At 38.0% G+C, this 24,359-nt stretch overlaps 2 protein-coding genes and 1 non-coding gene across 3 annotated transcripts; 2 read left to right on the forward strand and 1 right to left on the reverse strand.

Annotated features, from left to right (window-relative positions):
* The first annotated feature begins 7,355 nt into the window (after positions 1 to 7,355).
* On the forward strand, positions 7,356 to 10,466 carry LOC140015624 (wall-associated receptor kinase 5-like). Its single transcript, XM_072068348.1, has 3 exons — positions 7,356 to 8,390; positions 8,502 to 8,633; positions 8,943 to 10,466. Exons 1-3 carry the CDS (start codon positions 7,499 to 7,501, stop codon positions 10,208 to 10,210), a joined length of 2,292 nt encoding a protein of 763 aa, XP_071924449.1. The 5' UTR covers positions 7,356 to 7,498; the 3' UTR covers positions 10,211 to 10,466.
* A 1,712-nt stretch (positions 10,467 to 12,178) lies between these two features.
* Positions 12,179 to 16,813, forward strand: LOC140015755 (wall-associated receptor kinase 2-like). The gene is made up of 3 exons (XM_072068571.1): positions 12,179 to 13,034; positions 13,616 to 13,792; positions 15,446 to 16,813. The coding sequence occupies exons 1-3, from the start codon at positions 12,179 to 12,181 to the stop codon at positions 16,648 to 16,650; spliced, it is 2,238 nt and encodes a 745-aa protein (XP_071924672.1). The 3' UTR covers positions 16,651 to 16,813.
* A 6,852-nt stretch (positions 16,814 to 23,665) lies between these two features.
* On the reverse strand, positions 23,666 to 23,772 carry LOC140016339 (small nucleolar RNA R71). Its single transcript, XR_011822734.1, has one exon. It is a non-coding gene; the product is annotated as a small nucleolar RNA R71 (small nucleolar RNA).
* Positions 23,773 to 24,359: the final 587 nt, after the last annotated feature.

The raw sequence follows: 24,359 nt of genomic DNA on the forward strand, positions 1-24,359 counted from the left end.
ATTGCCTCGCTAAAAGTAGTGATTTGAGCCGCCGCGAGGTCTTTCTGAATCTCTACGTTCAAACCCTGAATAAAGCGCCTCACGCGTCATTGCTCGGTCATGATTAGTTCAGGCGCGAATTTGGACAGGCGGGTAAACTGACTCTCGTACTCCGCCACAGTCTGAGCCCCTTGCCGGAGTCGGATAAACTCGTCCTCCTTCCTCTCCTGGACTAGAGGAGGGAAAAACTTAGCATTAAATTCTCGGATGAAGTTCCCGCAAGTTCTCGGTGTCTGTTCCCGTTCCCATTTCTGCCTAATCACGTTCCACCAGGAACGGGCAGCTCCCTCGAGTTGAAACACGGCAAATGTCACATGCCGTTCCTCTGGGTAGTGTAAAGCTGCAAATATGTCTACCATCTTCTCCAGCCATTTCTCAGCAACGTCAGGGTCGGGTCCCCCAATAAACTTTGGCGGAGAAAACTTTTGGAAACGTTCTAGCGCCCTATCTTCGCTCTCGATATGATGGCCAGGGTTTCCGGGGTTAGGATTTGGGTTTTGGCCCTGTTGTTGCACTACTTGTGCGAGTAGGTTGGTCATTTGCTGCATAGCAGCAGCTATTTGAACGTTGGGGTCTATCTGGGGTTCAGGATTTGGTCCAGTAGAGGCTTCCCCCGTTTCCCTAACCGATGTGGGTTGCCTACCGCGACCTCGTCCCCGACCACTTCGTGTTCCTTCCATAAGTTCACTCGGTCTAGGCAAAAGTACCAAACCAAAGCAGTAATAAAGCAGGTAAGTAACACATAAACTTTCACATAACACCTATTGATACATTTCACACAGGGTCACAAGCACACATATATACAAGCCAAACATATATATACAAGCAGTCAGTCAAGTACGGCCAAGGCACGTACGTACACAAAAGATCCACCTGAGGATAGGCCTATCAAAAGAAATTTACACGTAGCTAACTCTACATCCAAAACGGTTAGCTAAGGCTCTATCCCTATCCCTATGTACATTCACAACCACCACTATCCAAAAGATAACCTAATAATCATGGCCTAGTCAGTCGCTGAAGTCTGGGACCCAGGCGACGGGGTAGACTCCTCTCCAGCCTCGGCCCCAGCATACGAGGCCTCATCACTAGACTCCTCGAGTCCGTCGTCGCATAGGTTAAGGATCGCCTCAGCACGACCCCTGACCTTGCGAGCTCGCTTAACCTCACGCTCGCGGGCATCTCTCAGTTGGTCGCAGAGATCATCAACTCTGCCCTCGACCTCGAGTACGTCATATTCTAGCTCTTTAATACGCGAGGCTTGCTTCTCATTGGTCGCCCTAACCTGGGCCACCTCGGCCTCCAACTTGGCAACCCCAGCTTCCAGCTTAGTATTCTCCTTAGCGAACTCCTCACGTTCCTTTGCCACCGACAAAACTAGTGCATTTGGGTAGGCATAGTTGCTACGGCACTCGCACTGTCGAACGCGGCTGGCCGGGCTCCAACGCACCACGGCCCCTTTCTGCCTAAGTTGATACTTAATTGGCGGCAGAGCGCTACGAGAACGATCTCCTGCCAGGCGGTCACTCGGGTCACCACTCGCATCCATCCTATAGCAAAGGAAGAAATAACATGAATAACCTTAATAGGTATAAACAAAAGCATCCTCAAGTCAAGCACTTCTATTACACCCAGGCTAATTCAAACCTAGGCTCTGATACCACCTGTGACAGCCCCACCTTCCCCTAAGGCGAACCAAAGGGGTTAGCGGACTGCCTGCCCAGCTCTCGCCAGGACTAACGGTACTGTTTACGTCGGTCTATTACGTTCCGGAACATAATAATGCGCGCAAACAAGTCAAAATCTCAAAATAAAAAAAAACGAAAATTCGAAACCAAAATGAACAGTAAAATACACGTCAGAATCCGGCCGGATTCTCGGCCGGATACAAGGCCGAGAGCAAACTCCAAAATTTCATTTTTTCCCCAGGCAATCCGGCCTGCAATCCGGCCAGTTTCTGGCCAGATTCCTGGCCGGATTCGGCACTGTTCATCTTCGCCAATTTTTTTCCTTTTCTGTTTGAAAGCCGTGGTGATCCGAAATCCGTCCAAACACCAACCAAACATATATATACATTGAAAACCAACATTTACAAGCCAAACGGCCTACCAAAGTATCCATTTAGTTCATACATATACAAGTAGCCATTTACACACCAAACATTGGTGGAAACAAAGCACTTAGGGTTTTCACCCTCAAGGAGCTTATACAAAATACATATACATGAGCTCAACTTGAATCCAACTATCATAACCTTTCCAAAAGTGTTCATTTTCCTGTAAGGAAAACAAATAACACGGAATGAGCTAAAGCCCAGTGGTATACCACTACATAAGCAACCAAAGTCACATAAACATGGCCAATCACTTAAAGTTCATGATAAGCAATGAAGTGCAACGGTAAAAGGATACAGTCGGCACTCAAGAGCCCATTTCCACGCTTGCAATCTTGATCCAACCTCATTGACCCTCCATCAATGTTAAAAGAACCAAACCGTAGACCACCCTTTACTTCCACTTCCTTCCACCCAACATACCCCAACCGGGCCCGCACTCCATTTCAGTAGTTTTGGTAATACTCGAGTTTACCGGAACCAAGGGTCTCATTACCACAAGGTTCCCCAGTACAGTCCCCGTGGCAATTCAATCTTCACGACCAAGCCCTCGCCGGCTCGATCCAATTGACTACCAAACGGGGTTGAGCTCAGTAATGCAGTAAGGCCGTTGAACATCGTCCAAACGACATCAATTCAGTTTCCATGAAATGGAATTTACCAACCAATATATCAAGTTCAGTAATGCAATAAAACGGTAGCCATTCAGTGACAATATCAAAAGAGGTGAGGGCGGTCAAGTACACCCTCACCTTAATCAATTTCAATATCCAAGTAAGCCATCAAGGCATCACATAACATTTAACAAAGCCACATAGTAACAATTTAGTGAGTGGTATACTCACCAAGTGAGAAAGTGGTGTTTCATACACCGTGGTCACCAAGACGTCGTGAGCTACCGTCACGCCCTAGAATCACGCAACAAATGCAATGAGACTCGATAACGAGTCATATAGCAATGCTAAACACAACCCCAATAGGGTTTCATATGCATAAATGTGCATAATAGCAAACCAGAAATTAGAAAATGGCCTTAGTCTTGGCCCCCAAATAGAAAACTGTTTTACACTTATTATGCGGTAATGGCGTCAAATTCTCTACGGTTATCGGATGGGGGTGTAAGACCCACCGTTTCGAAGCTATGAAACAGGGTTACAACAATGTAGAAGGTCACTCAATCCAGTTCCTAGCTTAACTAGGTCGAAAATGCCAAATACCCTACCAGAATTACCAAAACAGGTTTGCAAATCACACAAAACTGTAATTACTATAACTTAGTCTATACAAGTCCAAATACCGATATTCCAAAGGCATAAGTTAGCTAAGTCATCCAGCTACATTTCATCAGAAGACACCAACTCCAAAATCCAAACCAATTCCAGTCAAAATAGCCAATTACTATCGCAGTTTTCGCATTCTGTCCAAAGCAGAACAGCTACAGTAATTTCATCATAACTCATTCTACATTAATGCAAATGACCTGAAATTTTACAGGCACCTCAAACACATCAATACCTACAACTTTCATGTTTTGAGCAAAGTCTAATTCGGCCTCTAACCCAGTGATCTAAAACCGGACAGAATTGGGATTTTAAGAACCCTAGCTTTTCAAATTTCCAACCAAATCCAAAATTGATTGCATTTATCCACATTTCACATCCACTAGAGCCATTATAGTCCATTGCCAATCATCACAAACAACCACACCATCATAATCCAATTAAACCAGAAAAATCATCATAAAATGGAAAACTTCACCAAATCAATTCAAACCAAGATAAAAATCAGAAATTTCAGCACTCTTATCACTAATAAGCACAACATAAGCATCATTAGGTGTAGTAGGATGTTTCAAGCTTCACTTACCAAAAACCAAGAGAGAGGAAGATGTTGTGCACCTTAGTCCTTCAAACAAAGTTCACCAAACAACTTACTAGCACTAGAAGGAAGAATTTTATGGAGTGAAAACTAAGTTAAGCAAGTGGTTTAGTTGATTTGAGCTAGAAGTTTGCTAGAATGTTGAAGAGTTTTGTCTTTCTTCTTGCTTAGAGAGGGCCGGCCATAAGGAGGAGAAAAATGGTGAATTTTGTGCAATTTTTGGATATTTAACCTTTGGTCAAAAAAGTCAAAATTGTGAATAGTAATTCTTAAAAGGCATCCAATAAGAAGGTGACACTTGTCACCTTCATAAATGCATTCTTATCTTTCTTTCCTCTCTCACATCAATCATTTCACACACACTACTTATCTCTTAACACCCGATAAATTTTACACAGTATCCGAAACTTAACCTTATTGGCCGAATTTTTTCGAACTTTTCGCACTAGTGGGTCCCACATCCAATATATATTCTTAATTTTCTAAAAATTCACCAATGCTAGAAAAATCATCTTAAAACTATAATTGCTCATAAAATCCACTAAGAAAATATTTCTAAGCCAGAAAATGCAGAAAACATGCAATTAAGGGGAAATAAACCCTAGGAAAATAATTAGGGTTTTACGGGTTCTCACATGAGCAACCCCTTGAAGACGTCCGAGGCTACTGTGACAACTTCTACAGTAAACACCATACGCAAATCATGCTCGAAATCATAGACCAACAAACAGTTCTTCATTTCTTGTGTTAGCAAAAAGAATCAATTTTCATCAGAGGATACAGTAGCAATCATGTATTAGCCAATAGTTCAATTTCAGTTGTATCAATTGGTTAGGTTTCTTGTTATAGCAGTTAGTTAGATCCTACTAATGGAAGAGAGTATACTAGCCTATAAATAGCCATTGTATGAGGAAGTTGTAATCAGCAACGGAGTGAATGAATGCCCCAATCCTTTTGCATTGAATATTCTTCCATCTCTGTTTCTTTCTTTCATCTTCTTCTTCCTTTCTTCATTCCCTATTATTCTTGCTTCTTGCTTCTTGCTTCTATCTCTTCCTTTCATTCTTTCTACAGTCTATCTAATTATTCTCAATAATGCCCATAGAGATAACTAAAATCCAATTGAAATCTTGACAACTGTGTTCAATTGCATGTCAACCATCCTAAGTATTTAGAGTGCTTCACATGCCCTCAGCTAATGCATGTGCAGGCAACATTTATGCACAAGGTTAGCAGTCTTTATGAGACTAGAATGTCCAAGAACACTAGTTTATTCACGATTGCATCAACTAATTAAGATGTGGTGAACCAACTTAGGGTTATTTCATACTGATAGGAAAAGGAAAAAAAATAAAGTTTTAGTCCCTAGTGTTTCGTACTTTTGTGAATCTAGTCCTCTCCAATGTTTGGCACCAGTGTAATTTTGGTTCCTAACTTTCAGCAAAAATAAATATGGTTCCTAATATTTCCAATTGAAGCAAATTTAGTGTAATTGACGGATTTTCCCTAATTACTAACGAAATCATGTTATTTGCAGTCACATGTTCACTAGATTGAATTAAAAAAAGAGAATAAAAAAGCACCTGACTTTAGACAATAAGAATATTAACTTATGTGATGACACATGACTAATTAATTAACCGCAAAAATGGAAATAAAATAAAGAAATTTGTGAAATTATATACATACAAAAACCTGTAGGGAATCTTTTGCTTAAGGGGGAGTGGGGTTGGAAGAGAGAGTGAAAATGACAGGTGCTAAACATTTAGGACCAAAACTATTATATTTCTTCTGTGGGAAAAAACAACTCTTCCATTGGAAATTTTCTTATTTTCTCGACAGGTGATAGATGAAAAAGTCAATCAATTTTTCTCTTCGGATTTATTCATCTTCAAAACAAAAAAGTTGGTAGAAGTCCCTGAAAGAGACTGACTAGACTTATGGGAATACTTGGGATCGACAGAACAAGTCATCGTATGTTCCTAGAGTGCTCCACACGGCTGATCCCGATCAGCCAAGGAACATAAGTTCATTCACAATTGCAACAGCCAAGACGTGGTAAATCTTAAGGTTATTTTGTTCATCTACTATAATTGCAATTCTTCGTTCATTTGTTTGGTAGTGGTGGTAGTAGGGTACATGCTGGGAAACTAATGGGACAAAAAAAACCATGTTTTCTACTGGCGATTTTTCTATTATCTAGCGAGGTGATAGAGGGAAAAGTCAATCATCTGATCTCTTCTTGACTCCACAATTAAATAGCCATCACAGTCCAAAGTTTCCCGAGTGATGAAGCTTGTTCAAATGATACTTTTCGTGTTGACGGTGTCCTTAAAGCCAGCTATCACACCAGCAGCAACATACCCTCCTATAGCCAAGGATGGCTGCATTGATACCTCTGGAAAAGTAAAGATCCCATGCCCATTTGGCATGACAGAAGATTGTTATCTTGAGTCGAGATTTTCAGTCAATTGTAACAACTCTTTAATCCTTCCATTCTAAGCATATATTTTTTTTATTTTTAAAATTTTTTTCTAGTAGAAGAGGAATGAAATTTAAAAAGCGGGGGAAGAGAGGAGAGATTTGAACCCAAGCCCTCTAAATCTTGGAATCTCAATCTTAGGCCTCCGTTTGATAACTAGATTCAACATAACATATTCAAATGCATTTGATAACAAAAATTAGAACTTTTGAATTAATTGAGTGGAACCAAATATTCTAGACAAAATTTACTCTAAAAAATAATTAATAAACTAACCACATATCAGTTAATATGATATACACTCAAATGCATCAAATATGATATTTAACAATTTAATAATTTAATGAATTTCGCCTTCAGATTTTAAATTTAATATTTTAGTTTTCAAATTTCAATTTTATCAAATACACTCTAAGCAGACTAAAACCTCATCGGCCGATGCATATATCGTAATTACTTTCATGACATACATTACATCCAAAAACACATTTATGATTTTTTTTCTCATATCAAGTGGAAAAAATTTATCGGTTCCCTTATTGTTTTTCACGTAAATAAATGGAAAGAGTAGGGTGGACTTGAATGTCTTCCCTTACTGAGTCTTTATGTCGTTAGCATAAGCAACCCCGTGAAGACGTGGACCCCATCGTCGACAGAGACTAGTGTGAACAAATGCTCCTTTATATCTTGACTGCATTCATTTGAAGTTAACCGTCCTATTTGGGGTCTACAGAAGAAGTTTCAATGGTAAAATGCGTAGGCCTTTTGTGCGTTTACTGGCTAAGTCTTCCCTTTACTTGGAATGCCTATAAAACGTCCCTATTTGGGGTCTACAGAAGAAGCTTCAATCGTAAAATGCGTAGGCCTTCTGTGGGTTTACTAACTAAGTCTTCCCTATCGTAAGTTTAAAGTCCTTAGAAGTGCACAATTAACAATTGCAACTCTCTTCCGTATAAGGAAACTTGCTTCTTTGAAAAACAATTCCAATGGGCTTCAATCGTTTGATTTTACCGATGCTCTTGCATTTGGTAATTGCCTTGATGCTGTCTTCCGCTTCAACTTTGACATCCCCAACATTTTCTATAGCGATGCCCGGCTGCCAAGATCATTGTGGAAATGTAAGCATTCCATTTCCATTCGGTATTACAGAAGGTTGTTACCTTAACGAACAATTCTTTATCAACTGCACCAACTCTTCAACCTCTGTCCCTCAACCAGTTCTGCATAACAGTACAATCAATGTCACAGAAATATCTCTGGAAGGTCAGGTGCACCTTATGCAGGATATAGCATCTGATTGCTATAATAAAAACGGAAGTTTATTGAACAAGAAGTCACCATGGATAGAATTATCCGACCGTTTTACCTTCAGCAGTACAGCTAATAAATTTATTGCCGTTGGCTGTGATGCCGTGGCTATAGTTTATGGTTTTGGTCAAAACCGGAGCTACACAACTGGATGTGTCTCTTTCTGTGATTATAAGGAAGATGTAATTGATGGCTCTTGTTCCGGCATCGGTTGCTGCCAGACAGATATCCCACCAGGGGCATGGAATATTAATGTGAGCTTGGCCAGTGTTAATAACCACACCAAGGTGTGGGGTTTCAATCCTTGCAGCTACGCTTTTGTGGTCGAAGAGAAGGCTTTCAATTTTTCTGCAGATAGCCTCACCAACTTAAGCGATGATTTAAGTCTTCCCGTCGTGGCCGATTGGACCATTGAGGAGGTGTCATGTGACGTTGCCCAAAGAAACACGACCTCTTATGCATGCTCTGGTAAAAACAGTCACTGTTACGAACCTTTCAAGGGGTTGGGATACCGTTGTTCTTGCAATCAAGGATACGAAGGCAACCCATATCTTCCTGATGGTTGCCAAGGCATGTGCGAAAATTTTGTTAAACTCGTCTAATAAACCAGTATGTATATGTGTGTTTCAATTCACATTTCAAATTATGCTTCTGCTTTCTATTTTTTATTGAATTCTACAGATATTAATGAATGCCAAGATCCAACTCTTTACAATTGTACGAAGAATAGTGTTTGTCACAACACATTGGGCAACTACACATGTCCTTGTCTCAAAGGGTATCATGGTGATGGGAGAGGTGGAGATGGCTGCAGTCCTGACCATATAAATTGGTCTATGATTGTTTCAGGTTAGTCTACACTTTGAAATGATTGGAGAAGCAAAGGAGAATTTATCACTATGGATTGAACCATCTCTTAAGTGGTGTGATAAATATGTGCTGTATCATGAGAGTATTAAATTAAGATAAAATGAAGATTTCTTGAAACCCGTTCCATTTGGTTTAAGATGGCAACTAATCATAGTATAAGAGAGAAAGAAACCTAATTCTTTTCTTTACCAGGTAGTGAGAGAACATGAAAGTTGATAATCACTTGCAAAATTAGAGTCTTTAGCTGCAAAGTATCCGATAGATCTCATCATTTGCTAATTTTTCAGTCAAATTTGTCAACAGGTGTTGGCATAGGCACAGCAATTCTACTTTTCTGCTGCTTTTATTTGTGTTTGGAATTGAGGAAAAGAAGGGAAAACAGATTGAAGGAGGAGTTTTTCCGGAAAAATGGTGGATTAATGCTACAGCAACGACTGGCTCAAGAAGGAAGAAACACAAATGTTGCTAGAATTTTCACTCTTGAAGAACTACGAAAGGCAACCAATAATTTCGAGGAAACTCGAATTATTGGTCGTGGAGGATACGGCACAGTTTTCAAAGGAATCTTAGTAGACCATAATTCTTGTACTGTTGCCATTAAGAGGTCCAGAGAAGTTAACGAAAATCAACTTGATCAATTTATTAATGAGGTGATTATGCTTTCCCAAGTTAATAGTAGAAATGTCGTTAAACTTCTAGGATGTTGCTTAGAGACGGAAGTGCCATTACTTGTTTATGAGTTCATCGACAATGGTACTCTCTCCGAGCATTTAAGCAGCACAACAAAATCACATCATCTTTCTTGGAATATCCGATTAAGAATAGCATCAGAAATTGCCGGAGTTCTCTCATATTTGCACTCAGTAGCTTCACCACCGATTATCCATAGAGATATCAAATCGGCAAACATACTTCTAGATCAAAACTACACTGCAAAAGTCACAGACTTTGGAATATCAAAATTGGCTCCTTTAGATGAAAATCAAGTATCTACAATGGTGCAAGGAACATTTGGCTACTTGGACCCCGAGTACATGCTAACAGGTTTGTTGACAGAGAAAAGTGATGTTTACAGCTTTGGGGTAGTTCTTATAGAGCTACTGACAAGTAAGAAGGCATTATCATTGGATAGAGTGGAGGAAGAGAAGTTTCTTGCGAATTATTTCATTTCTTCACTGAAAAGTGGTCACTTGATCCAGGTTCTTGATCGCAACATTATGTGCGATGTAAGTATTGAGCTTTTGAAAGAAGTTGCAATGATTGTTAAATCTTGCTTGAGTGTAAAAGGTGAAGATAGACCGTCTATGAAGAATATAGCAAGAGAACTTGAGGTATTGGAAATAAGAGCAAAGCAATCTCCAATTCAAGTTTCTAAGATTGATTTCACCGACACTGAGGCCTCCTTGCTTGGTATGCAATCAACAAATGCACATGTCGACGGTGGTGATTCTAACTGCATACATACTGAGAGTCATAGCATAATGGAGCATATGATGGTACCAATTGCTGGTGGGAGATGAATGATAGGGTGTTCTGGAGCTGCAATTTTCGACTTTCCAGTTCTGGTGCACTTCTTCATTTATTATTACGAGCTCCTCCTAGAAATGTCAAATGGAGTTGAATTTTCAGCAGTTTTCTCGCAATTAATTTTGATTGTGTGTGAGTAGATTATTTGATCCAAGGCCTCTCAAGTTGAATTGTAGTTCAGTTCTGCTGGGTTATGTAACTCTTACAATATTTAGTGTAAAATGGTATAAATTTGGTCTAAGCATAACATTCGACTGAGTTGGCGTAAAAATCACGATTAAATCAAAACCATATGAGTTTACACTGGAAGTTATAAGAATTAATCAACTGAACCTAACTACAGAGACCTCAACTTGAGGGCACCACTTCAGCAGATAATGATAATTATTTTTACATGACTGATTAAACAAATAAAAAGTGGTACTATTGAGATAAGGAGAATAAAAAGCACCAGCAACCTGTTGGATGCTGCACCTTCTCACTATTAGCCTAAACCTCCATTCCCACTGTACTGATATGACAGCTTTCTCCTTGAAGTTTATTTATTGAAAGCTATTAAAAATATCCAGAAAGCTCTTAACTAAATTAAAACTGATTTATATTGAATGAGTAGTGGAAATTGAGAACAAAAAAAAAAAAAACCCAATTGCAAGAGATAGTGCCCAACCCAGTGAAGGACGTCTGGAGGGAAAAGATGAGGAAATTGCGAACTTTTGAAGTAGAAGAAAAATAAGAGGGTAGATGCTGGGGCTAGTTACGGGAGGCAAAGGACGGGCAGGGGACAAAAAATAGAACTACTGGTACGAGGAAGATGGGCAGCGGGATGCAGGGAAGGTGGCGATTCGTGGCAATGAATTGAGACGTTTCATAATATCATATTCTCAGGAGCACCGTAGCAAAACATTGTGCTAGGGGGTATGCTGCATCCATCCAAAATACTAGCCCAGAGTAATCAAGCAGAAAGTCTTGAACTGTGAAAATATTTTTCTATTACGGGTTTCCTCTTGCCCTGGGCCTTTATTAATTTAGTCCGCGTCGTGTAAAACATTGGGAAGTGGCCACCATATCAATTTGACTATCTATATAGTGATGGCAATGGATGCAGAGTAGTACGAGGGTAACCAAAAAGATGCATTTTCGTGTCCAGACTTTGTTGCAAAGACTTAAAGACTTTTAACCAGCTGCGAGGTTGTACAGTACTAAGAGACGATTCAATTCCATATTACAAGGCCAAAGATTCCACTGGAAAGACAAAGTCGTGGTCATATCTTTGTGGTCATTCGAACTTTCTGCTACTCCTGGAAACCATCGCATCTTGGAAAAACTGGATGATTATGTGTGGCCCATAAGACTCAGCAATTTCATCCGAACTTTATGTATTATTTCTTCCCATCGAATTGTGTTTGATGAATAATATTGATTATAATTGCAACTACTACGTTCCACAAGAATTTTTTCCAGGAAGGAGGAAACCGTTCCTAAATTCCGACCCCTTCAAAGGCTTTCCGCGTTTAATTTTTCTTTTACCTAATAATTTTTTTGGTTGTTTCATAGTTATTTTTTTCTTGTTGTAGTCTAATTACTCATGAATTTGCTTTCCTTTCCCTTTTTAATTGATAAATAATAATAATTTTGTCAGTGAGATTCTTAATGAAATTTAGATAAGAGTTTTGTACAAATTATAATTCCTTGCTGTCAATTATTGGTTTTTAGGTTTTTTAACATATCATATTGTCATCCAAAAGAAGAAAAAAAAGCATTCCATGCACTAGAACGGCCTATATGAAGACTTGTTTGGCCTCCAAAGCTAGAGTGGATTGATATTTCTATAAATTAAAACATGGCCTCCTCCAAAGAACACCACATACAAGTTAAAACCTCATTATCCCAAAACTAAGCAGCCATCCCAGTCCAAAGCTTCCCCAGCTATGAAATTTGGTCAGGTTATACTTTTCATATTGATGGTGTCCTTAAAGCCAGCTATCACCCCGGCGGCATCATACCCTCCTTTACGCATAGCGAAGCATGGCTGCAGTGATACCTGCGGAAATATAACGATCCCGTACCCATTTGGCATGACAGAAGATTGTTATCTGGAGTCCAACTTTTCAGTCACTTGTAACCATTCTTATAATCCTCCCAAATTATTTCTACAAGACTCAAACGTTAACGTCACAAAAATATCCCTTGAAGGTCAATTGAACATTCTCAAGTTTGTAGCTCGCAAATGTCCTGATCATCCGGAATCTGATGATGAACCCTCTTTCCGATTTCCCGAATTCACAATCAATAGTACCGTTAACAAATTCACAGCAGTTGGCTGCGACACCTATGGTTTTCTCCAAAGCTTCCACTCTGTCAAGGGGACTACTGTAGATCAAACTATCGGGTGCATCACCATGTGTTTCAACCCGTCTGCCGTGGTTAATGGTTCCTCGTCCGGCCGTGGATGCTGCCAGACATCAATCCCGCAAGGAATGACAAATTTCGAGTTGAAAGCGGAAAGTTATTACAATCATAGATATGTTAAAGAGTTCAGTCCTTGTAGCTTTGCCTTTGTGGTTGAAGAAGGTAAGTTCAACTTTACTTTCGACAACCTTACCAATTTACGGGGGGTAGACAAACTTCCTGTGGTACTTGATTGGGGGATTGGAGATGAAACCCAGACGTGTGAAACAGCAAGAAAGGACTCGTCTACTTATGCTTGTCAGCATAATACCTATTGCGTAAATGGATCAGGCAATTACAAGGGATACCGTTGTTTCTGCAATGAGGGTTATGAAGGTAATCCTTACTTGCCAAATATTGGTTGCCGAGGTACGCACTTCATTGCTACCATTTTTTTTTTGGAGCATATCATGATTGCTACTTCACTTTGGACAATCATTTTGGCGCATCATTCATTGTCCATTTTACTTCTGAGTTAGTTAACCTTTACATCCCCCCCCCCCCCAAAACCACTACCACCCACCCACCCACCCAACAACCACAAACACACACACACACCACCTACTTTTTCCCGGGAAAATTACATCAATATTTGCACACATTAAAAAAGATTATTTGATTTTTTTCCTTTTTATAAAATTAAGATAACCCTTTTACTTTTTTACTTTGTGCCATGGAAAAAAGAATTTGGTTAGGGTTATTTGGAAAAAAAAATATTGTTCACAAAACAAATTCTCTAACCAACTTTTTATATCATGTACATCATATTAAAAAAAATTATACTAAATAATACAAAAAAAAATTTTCCAATGAACTTTCAATCCAAACAAACATGGTCCGATGTACTTTTGAAAAATGAGCTTTACTTTTTAAAGAAAATATTAAAAGAAGAAGGAAAACAAATCCGTGATAGATCCAACATGATTTTTTCTGGGGGTAACATTATGCAGATATTGATGAATGTCAAAAAGAAGAGACCAATGATTGCAAATTCGGAGAACTTTGCATAAACGTCGAAGGAGGCTACAATTGCTCTTGCCCGAAGGGGTACCTTAAGAAAGATGATGGAAGAGGGAGTGGAAGTTGCATCCCTAAACCTAAGAAAAGTTATCAAGCACTTGTGGCAGGTAATAGTTTGTTCTTTTTGTTACCGAAGTTCCCAAGTATTATACAGATAGGCACAAAGACCAAGCTTGGTCAAAAAGCAAATTACCGTTCTCAGATCAGCTTAATTTGCATTTTGTTTATAAACACACATACACATACGATCGACACAAGCATTGCCTATATATTGTTTCAATTTATATCTTAAATAATAAATCAGTATGTTTTGGTGGCATGGAAAATGGGTAGTACCTATTATCACAAACCACACATTGTATCTTCATGTTTTTGGTGAATTACATAAGATAGGGATTAATCATTAATGGGAGCAACCTGAGAAGGACTAGAGCAGACTGAGCCAAAACTACCTAGCTGAGTCAATGTCAACCCAAAGCTCGACCACCTCTTAATCAGGTTTACTTTTGACCTCGAATTCAGCGAAACCAAAGTCAACATTTGCCATACCCATCACAAGTGCAAATCAAAGAGAGTTAAGAGTCTGAAGCACAAGACCAATTCGATGATTAGCCACATTAATCAAGTGCCGTTATCTTTTTAATTCTAATTCAAATCTTTTCTTTTTTCGCTCTCTTATTGTATGGTTTGAAGTCTCTATTAAAGTGAAAAAGGAAAAGAAAAATTCTAGGGTAGAGGTTTTCTCCCCAAAAAATAAAATAAAATAAAAAATCTAGGGTAGACATTTTCTCACATTATTGGCTATCAGTTAAAAGCATCACATATAGAGAAACATTCTATTATTGCCGAAACAATAAACTCAGGAACAAACTCAAGCTTAAATCTTGTTAAGAAATGTAATCAACAATTTCACTAACTGTCACCCAGTTCCCTGTTGGCTTGAACAGCTTGGTGGTGGTACAGATCAGTTAATATATATACAGATGAAATATAATTAATCTTGTTTCTCTGTTCCTGTAATGTCCAAGCTTTGATGATTCTTCCTGTCGAGTTCCTGGCTATCATCCGTTTAGGAAGTAGCTGATCAGTTATGATTTAAATTTAATAATATTTGCTGCTGGAGGTCCCATTGCTTCTTGTTTTAGTCTCAATTGTTTCACCAAAAGCTCTGACGCTGCGATGATTCAGCTTCAACTTCTTTGAGTTCTAGCCATTCTCTATACATTCTGTAGAAGGTGCCCTTCATCTATGTCGATTTTATTAAATTGAAACTTGTTTAGATTGATTACCTACAAAACACAAGGTCAAACGACATTGACTACTCTACGATTTGCTTCTAGGTACTTCTCCTATATTTTGCAAATCGCCATTCACTTCCTGTAATACTATTCTTCAAATAATTACCACTTCAATGTAATACCGACCAGCCTCCAAATAGCCTTCCAATTCCACAAACATCCAACCAGCAACTTGCAAAGAATTTTACCGAGGACATAAAGAACTACAGCCACACATAGGAAAGGCACATTAATACGTAGAAAACTTAGGCATGTAAACCTTTTTCCTCTTTCTCAGACCAAAAATGCACAGGTGTCATTTACTTTATCTCCCGGCCAAAGCCACCACCCACAAGAACTTCAACTGGCAACTCGTTTGAAATCAATCTTTCAGTGTATGTTAACTGTAATATGCACCGTGCTTGTACAACAACAGTCTCGACTCTAAAAATTTGCAATCATTGCAATATTGGATTTGTACAGGTACTTTTGCGGGTGTTGGCGTACTATTTCTCATGATAGCTACTTATACCTTGTACAAAGTAGTGAAAAAGAGACGCAACAAAAAGCGCCAAGAGAAATTTTTTAAACGAAATGGAGGTCTTTTGTTGCAACACCAGTTATCTGCTGATGAAGGTGGGGTTGAGAAAACAATGCTATTCTCTGCTAAAGAATTGAACAAGGCCAGTGATGGATTCAATGAAAATCGCATACTAGGTCAAGGAGGTCAAGGTACAGTTTACAAAGGGATGCTAACGGATGGCAGAATTGTAGCAATCAAGAAGTCAAAAAAGGTTGATGAAAACCAATTGGGGCAATTCATCAACGAGGTTGTCTTGCTTTCACAAATCAATCATAGGAATGTGGTAAAGCTTCTAGGTTGTTGTCTGGAGACAGAAGTCCCACTACTAGTTTATGAATTTATCCCTAATGGAACCCTCTTTACCCTCATACATAATGGAAATAATGAGGAGCTTCCCTTGACTTGGAATTTGAGACTAAGAATAGCCATCGAGGTAGCAGGAGCATTGGCGTATCTACACTCAGCAGTTTCAATTCCAATCTACCACAGAGATATCAAATCCAGCAATATACTTTTGGATGAAAAATACATAGCAAAAGTATCAGACTTTGGAACTTCAAGGTCTGTGACAATTGACAAAACTCACTTAACTACTGTAGTTAAAGGGACTTTTGGCTATTTGGATCCAGAATATTTCCAGTCAAGCCAATTTACAGAGAAAAGTGATGTTTACAGCTTTGGGGTGGTCCTTGCTGAGCTTTTGACAAGACAAAAGCCAATATCCTCAGCAGCAACAGATGAAGATTGTAACTTGAGTTTGGCAACAAGGTTCCTGATATCCATGGAACAGGATTCTCTCAGAAATATTCTTGATCCTGAGCTCATAAATCAAGGGAATGAACAGGAGATCACAGCAGTTGCTAAACTTGCACAACGATGCTTAAACTTAAATGGGAAGAAAAGGCCAACTATGAAGGAAGTTGCCATTGGATTGGAAAGCATGAAACTATCATCAGTGCAGTCAACTACTCCAGAAAATTTTCAAAGTCCAAGCCACAATGAGGGAGAATCTGTCGTGTTTTCTGATAACAATTATACATGGACAACTGAAGGTGATAGCTCTAGATCTGTTTCGGATGTCGATCCACTTATGAATAAGCACTAGTTCATTATTCTGTTAGTGGTTAGAGTTATACATTAAGTTCCCAGATATGCTCATACTGGCCATGTCATGCCCTGGGCATCCTGAAATTTGTTATGGTAACAAATAAGGAGTTTATGTTTTCTAAAATAACTTTGATTATGAAAAATTTTTCATACTAACGTAATTCTTCAATGCTTCTTTTAGTGCCATGTGAATTTCTAACTGGCCATCATGCCCATCACTGGGAAGATCACCTATGGAACTGTTGCTTAATTCAGCTTTTAAGTTTAGCCATATTCTTTGAACTTCATTTAGTTCATGGTTGCTAGTTTCATTAATAATTTCATAATTCAGTATCATAAGTCGATGGCTACTCTGTCCATATTTAGTATAGTTGAAAGGCCTAAAATGAATTCAAAACAGCAGTATTTTCGCAAAGTTCCAACCCATTCTCAATTAGCATTCCATCATAAATATTGGCACGAAATTACACATCGACTTCTATAATACTTCTTCATAAAGCCTACACTCTTATATCAGTACAGTGAAAATTAAATTAAAAAAAAGTCATGCTTGCTTCTGAGTGCTAAACTGACTAAAACATTATCTCTCATTATATATATTGGCCCAAGATCGATTATTGTCTAGTACTGTAGGTTCCTTTTAAGTTTTTGACTCACCAGCAAAAAATTTCAAAGCGTAAAACACAATAAAGAAGCTGCGAACATATCAATGGCGAATCCTCTCTCTCCTGAAGCCGAACTAGATGAATGTGTCAGTGTTGCCCACAAGGCTGGAGGAAATCATCGGAAGATGCCTACCGTGGCCAAAGGAGACGAATCAAGTCCTGTGAAAAGAATGGTGAAGGTCGAGTTACAGAGGCCGAAATCAGAGCAAAGGAAGCCATGCTTTCAATTATTTTAAAGATGTTCCCTTCTCATGCAGTACTGGAGAAGAAACAAAGTGGAGTAATCTTCAGGCAATGGCAGAAGGGGCGGCTGCTCCTGATTTTGTTTGGGATTTGGACCTTGTTGATCGATAAGTGTAATTTTATTATTTATTTTATTATTAATTTTCTCTATTACTTGATCCAATATGAATTAATTGTTAAATTCTACTCATTTTTTATATTTTACATTTATTTCAGGAAGTAGATAGAAAATACCACAATAAGTGCCAATTTAACGGAAAAGGAGCCTAAGTAAGAGAGACTATCTCAGAGGGCATTTTTGGAAAAGAAAAACTTATGCTCATTTTGATAATTGCTGCAAGGACAGCGGAAGGCAGATTTTTTTTCTTTTCTTTTGGCCGCCGCACAGGAGCATAGGGGGAGGACCGAGATAGAAAAATTGTGCAGAGAACAGGCACTCCTTTGGAGTTGCTTTGTTTGACTTTTCTGTTTAGCTTTTTGGCAGTGATAGTCTCCCTCGTATGTGAGGATCTTTTGACTTTTCTTTGCATGACTTTTTAGTGGGTTCTTTTCCTTCTTCATACGACGCCTTCAATCGAATTAAATTGATGGCCGCGGATCTTGCTTCAATTCTGTATGGATTCTTTGCATCAAATATCAACTAATTTCTTCACTCTAATCAAAGAACAATGGAGGTTTTGATTCACCTAAAAAATTATGAGATCGATTTAATTTTATCTTTTCATTTTATTTATTAGTATTCGCATATTCTCTTATTACAGTGATTATAATTGTCCAACTAATTGATTGTCTCGAATCCGGATAATTAGTTGATTGAATAATCTATTATCAATTAGGGCATTAAATTCGTAATTGTTTAATTACTCTAAAATAATGACAAATGGCATGATTGGATTTGTGTCAGGGGAATACGCGGGTTAACCTAAAATAACCCTGGTAGTGCGTTATTTGGTTAGAATAGGGTTCCTCTAATACGTGAAGCAATTAGAAAATTAAATCTTATGGGCGTACCTAAATTTATTTCCTAATTAGAGCAGTGATTAACAGGCGTACCTTAATCACCGACGCAGTAAGGAGGGATTGACTGCCATCTCTTGTTTGATAGTTATAACCTATTTATTGATAAATAATTGGTATTGCCTTTGCTTCAATGATCAATTAGGTGTACCATTGCTGAAGTTATTTCTTGACTAGAGCCTTAGTTATCATTCATTTGATTTTAGTAACTTGTTATTTAATTTTTAATAGTTTCTTAGATTTTATTTGAATTTCTTTGATTGTCATCTTCTGCACAAAAACATTAATGTCTTTTGATTTGCATTGGAACTAAATATGTGCTTTATTCGTTAAGTATAGTCTGTAAAAGTATACACTTGCAAATGTGGCATTTGAAAAATAGGAAAGAAATGTTATTTGACTATAATTAACAATCAAAAATTGTATTTGTTAGTAATGTTACAGAAATTAAAATCAACAATTAAATTTTATAAACCGGTGTTGAGGAAACCTCCCTCAATTCATTTATTGTTTTACGAATCTTACCAAAAGCAAGCATGACAATCTAAGAACTGTAATACGAAACTAAGGAAATATATTTGCAATTGGTTGTTTTCACTAAAAATGCCCATGAACCATTTAATGATTTAATGATACCAACCTTGTGTGAAGTAAAATATGTATCCTCTCGCCATGTGGACGTATTTAAAATTTGTTATCTTTTATTATGTCTATATTTTTTTTTATTTAAAATAAATCCCCTCATTTTCACGCGCTTCCCAAATCCATGGTTCATCATTTATATTCAATTTGATCAACTTTACTGATGACCTACCTCATATAAATTTGTATTAATTGTGTGTTCTATATTTGTTGTCCATGAAATTGTATGTATTGTTGTGTAATGAAATCGATAACAGTCCTTGAATAGTAGTACTGGTTTGGTTTTTTATGTCTATTACTAAAATATGTGACGTTAATGCCGAGGTATTGGCATTTTTTTCCACTCTTTCATCTTTAGAAGAGTGATATAAATCCATGCATATAGACACAGACATAAATGTATTGTGCGTGTATTTGAAGACAACATTTGCATCCTAAGCCAGCCATTGAGCTTTTGTGTCTCCATTATTGTTTCTGAAGTTTTAAAATTTTTGGAAATGTTTAAAATGTCATTATTAGTTTTGTGCTTGGATTGAACCCAAAAATATGGTTGTATTAGTTAAGTTTAATTGGTAAAGTTAAAGTCTTCCAAACACACCATAGCAAGAAGTAGGAAACATTGGCAATGATTTTGCAATATAATTTCAATTTCAATTACTTACAAAAATAAAATATCATCGTGCTTGATATATATTGGTTAAGTTTGCCAAAATAAGAATGAACAATTAAATGCTTCAACTTAATAATAACGAAATCTTCCCCAATTGATTTAGTCTTTGTATTAGACTTAACAAAAAAATTATTTTGATGTATTTAATTCCTACAAAACAAAGTTAGGAAAATATCATTGCAATTGGTTAATTATATTAAAATTAAAAACAAACATATTAATGGGCGAATGGTATTTCTTGGCATTTGGTTGCATCCGGACACGTTCCATTTTGTTTCATCTCCACGCGACGTTGGCCACAACATAACGTTCTACTGCCAGCACATTACACTACAACACATGTCGTTCTTTGCATTCCTACCTACGGTAGGAGCGGTCAACGCGATCTTACCATCAAGAGATCCCATCAAGTCGTCAAAATGCAGAGAGGGTTTGGGAAAGTTAAGATGACAAGTAGGAAACGGAAAAATCTACCGCAAACGGAAAAACTGGTTTTCATTGGGTGGACTCGTACGCTAGATCTACCAAGTATTTGACCATTTGAATTAGTGTCTCAATGTCCATGTTGCACATATGTCTATCGATGTGTTCGATGATGAAGGCTGGTGTTCAAGTATTAATTTTTAGAAAAACAAGTTAAAATAGAAAAGTGTCCAACTATATAGGAGTGCAACGATTGCCACAAAAGTTATAAAAGATTATATTTAATGAACTTTACAAGGAATATTTTTTTTATAGCATTAAACTACAAACAATGAATATAATATATATCAATTTCAATCATAATTAATAAGAGTTAGAAAGGTGAAACATCCTTTGGGTTATGACGAGTTAAGTCAAAAAATAATTTTTTTATACAATATCCAACTTCAAAAAGTACTTCAATGGTGAATCAAAAATACATCTAAGCCCCTCATTAGTTTGACTATTGTATAATAGATAATTCTATCAGTTTAGAGTTGCTAATCATATAAGCTTTATAATCCTAAACCATGTCGTCAATGATAAATATAAACAAGTTTCACCAAATGAAATCATTTCTCTTAAAAGTTAAACTATTCAAATTTGAGGAAAGAAATTTCAGTATAATATATTTACGTAGTGTTACAATTGCAATAGAACTATGAATCATTTTGTAATCCACGATTGAAAGAAAAAATAAAGAAAAAAATTGCTAACATTAATTAAAAAAATTCATAGAATGATGTAAGGGCGAACAACAAATTATTCAAAAAGCTAAAAATATAAACTCAAATGAAAATTTAAAAAGGCACTCATGCAACCCATATCCAACCAAAAGTGGAATGCTTTGTTGCTTGTGCATTGGTGTTGGTTAGAAAAATTAATTTTTAAATATTAAATATTAATTTTTTTCATCTCAATTACATTTATTCTTTCAAAACAATTGATTTTTTTAAAAAGTTTGTGAAACCATAAAAGAAGAAATTTCAAAGCATCATGTTTATGCGTAAAGCATGCGCTCCATTACTAGTTTGCTGAAAGGGTGCATTTTAGTGGAATATTTTGAGCATTATTGCACAATTATTTGGTTAAATATTTCATTAATTGGGTGGATTTTTCTAAGATACGATTTTGGTGCCAATTGCAGGATTTGATGCTGAAAAATGCTTAAAATTGAAATTCAGAAGATGTGTAGTACGGGGGGCACTTCAAACAGTGGGGTTCACTTGAGAAGTTGAAGAAACTAAATTGTAATAGACACTATTTTATTTTACTTTGGGAAGTCTTGTTTTAATTTTTTAATACCAATTTCTATTAAGGGAAAATCCCCTCCGTGAATTTCGGTGGGACCAAGACAAAAAGAGGGGAGTATTAGACTCAGGAGGTCGGCTTTGCTTAGAGAATTAATTCTTCGTCTGGCTTAGGTTTCTTTTCGTTCTTTGTAGCTTTTGAATGGGGTGGCCCGTAGCTCTGTAAAAGAATCAGGGGACACAAGCCCCAATTGTTGACTTTGCAAATAGCTTTTCCAATCGTATTGACCAAATTGAGTAAGAAGCAATTGAAAAAAGCTTTTCCTCGTAGCATTGTGAGCAATTAGGAGGCAGCCGCCGTTGTGGACTTGTTGGCTTTGCTGTTCATTTGGGTTTTGACCGAAACTGGAAGACAGCACCAGACCGTCGTATTTGTATGCTTTTGGAGAACAATTGGGAGGAATAAAAATTCATTGCGTTTCTCTTTTGGCGTTGACCGAAGGAGGGAAATTGATCTGAAAACTTTTCCAAACTCCACACGCGTGGCTTGTTCGCTTGTTCTCTAATTATGGGGAACTAAATCCCTAATTCTAGTCAAGGGGGCAATTAACAAATTGGTTCGGTAATTATTGTGAGATCTAAGTCGCTTTTAATTATTTCTTTCAATTATCGGTATTTATATGCTTCATGCTTTTAATTGCTATAACTCTTGTGTATGATTGATTAGTGCGCAATAATTAATTGTTCATATAGGCTATTATGCTAATTAGGGGTAATTGAATCCGTAATTGTTCGAATATCCTTATCTGAATAGCAACTGGCGTAATTGGATTTATGTCAGGGAGACGTATAATCTAATTTAAACAAACCTCGTAGCGTATTTGCTAGTAAGGATTGGGCCTTTCTAATTATTAATGCAATCTAGAGATTAAATTCTATGGTCGTACTTAGAGTTATTTTTGGGTTAGAGAAATAGTTAACGGTCGTACCTTAACTATCGAGAAATTAAGGAAGGGTTGGTTGTTTATCGCGTGCATGGCAACTATAACCAATCTATAAATAATTGTTTGAATTATTTTGCATCGATGATCAGTGCCTGAACCGTTTCTGAAGTGTACCCTTGGCTAGAACTCTCCTAATTATTTCTTTTAGTTAATTACTTTTTGCAGTTAAATTATTTAGTTAACTTTTAATTCTAAAGCCCCCCATCAATCTTGACTTGAAAAGAAATAAATTTCTCCCCAGTCGCTGAGGAGACGACCCTGCTTGCCACTGTCTACTAGTTAGTGAATTCAGTTAAATAATTAATTCAGGTATATCGCATTAAGCAAACTTTTCGGGAACATGGTGAATCAAGTAACCCATTGCACACTTAGAGTCCCTGCTTCAATACTAGAATTGATTATTGACTGTTTCAGGTGGTAGTTAGGTTTTATTTATTATTATCGCACAGGTTCGGCACCTGTCAATTTTTGCCGCCGTTGCCGGGGACTGGCGTTTGAAATATTTATTTCTTTTTAGGTTTAGTTTTTTTTTGATATTTTTGCTAGTTTATGCCCCGTTCTTCTCGTACAGGTAAATTGATATACGATTTTGAGGTTGATAAGGCAGCGCGTAGGCGAAGGCAAGAGACCAGAAGACGTAAAGAAGGGCAAGTATCTACTACAAACGAGTCAATAGAAGACGAATTTAGCATGGCTAACACCCAAACATTACGGGAGCTGGCTGTCCCGGAGTTGACTCACCAGCTCTTGTGCATCACATTTCCCACTTTGGCTGAGAATACCGCTTTCGAGTTGAAGTCGGGGTTGATTCACCTCCTACCCTTGTTCCATGGTCTCTCTGGTGAAGAACCCTACAAACACGTCAAAGAATTCGAAGTGGTTTGCTCGAGCATGAAACCTTTTGGGTCATTGAAGAGCAAATTAGATTAAGAGCTTTTCCTTTCTTTCTCAAGGATGCAGCAAAGATTGGCTATACTACCTACCTGCACGTAGCATTACCACATGGGTACAATTGAAAAAGAAGTTTTTAGAAAAATTCTTCCCTGCATCCCGGGCTGCGAGTTTGAGGAAGGAGATATGCAGCATCAAACAGTATCCCGGAGAATCCTTGTATGACTATTGGGAAAGATTGAACAAGTTGTACACTAGATACCCGCATCATCAATTAGTGAACAACTGTTGATCCTGTACTTCTATGAAGGGCTCCAGTCAACTGATAGGAGCATCATTGACGCTGCAAGTGGAGGGGCACTGGCGAATAAGACGCCAAGAGAAGCATGGGAGCTTATTGAGTCAATGGCAGAAATTTCGCAGCAATTTGGCTTCCGTGAGAGCAACCCCACCCGTAGCGTCAACGAGGTAGAGACGTCATCCATTCAGCAGCAACTGTCGGAGTTGACGTCTGGTTAGACAATTAGCCGTGGGGAACGTGCAGCGAGCGAAGGTCTGTGGAATCTGCACAAGTATGGACCACTGTACAGACACATGTCCCCTTTTGCAAGAGGATGGGTGGTTCAGAATCTCGGTTAGAGCTGGATGGATGGGGAGACGGAGCCCTGCGATGAGTTGCTCCCTATAGATGGCTACAAAGCCAGGAGGAGGCCGGCAGGCCCGGTCGTCGGGCCCGGCCAACCTCGGCTCGTAGGCTCGAGGGATGGAGTACGACCTAGCCAGTTCGGCCAAATCCTGGGGAGAGAGGGTGGCCTCCTGCAGGTCGGGATAGCCATAGGAGAATTCAGGATCATTCCCCTGCT

The sequence above is a fragment of the Coffea arabica genome, chromosome 10c (genome assembly GCF_036785885.1).
Source record: "Coffea arabica cultivar ET-39 chromosome 10c, Coffea Arabica ET-39 HiFi, whole genome shotgun sequence".
Lineage (NCBI taxonomy): Eukaryota > Viridiplantae > Streptophyta > Magnoliopsida > Gentianales > Rubiaceae > Coffea > Coffea arabica.

What these genes read in the sequence shown, in the direction of transcription:
- LOC140015755 (XM_072068571.1), top strand. Translation starts at nt 12,179, where the DNA reads ATGGTGTCCTTAAAGCCAGCTATCACCCCGGCGGCATCATACCCTCCT. An exon ending in GCCAAATATTGGTTGCCGAG is followed by an intron (nt 13,035 to 13,615) that starts GTACGCACTTCA and finishes AACATTATGCAG; the next exon opens with ATATTGATGAATGTCAAAAA. An exon ending in TTATCAAGCACTTGTGGCAG is followed by an intron (nt 13,793 to 15,445) that starts GTAATAGTTTGT and finishes GGATTTGTACAG; the next exon opens with GTACTTTTGCGGGTGTTGGC.
- LOC140015624 (XM_072068348.1), top strand. Translation starts at nt 7,499, where the DNA reads ATGGGCTTCAATCGTTTGATTTTACCGATGCTCTTGCATTTGGTAATT. An exon ending in TCTTCCTGATGGTTGCCAAG is followed by an intron (nt 8,391 to 8,501) that starts GCATGTGCGAAA and finishes TGAATTCTACAG; the next exon opens with ATATTAATGAATGCCAAGAT. An exon ending in GAGAGGTGGAGATGGCTGCA is followed by an intron (nt 8,634 to 8,942) that starts GTCCTGACCATA and finishes TTAGCTGCAAAG; the next exon opens with TATCCGATAGATCTCATCAT.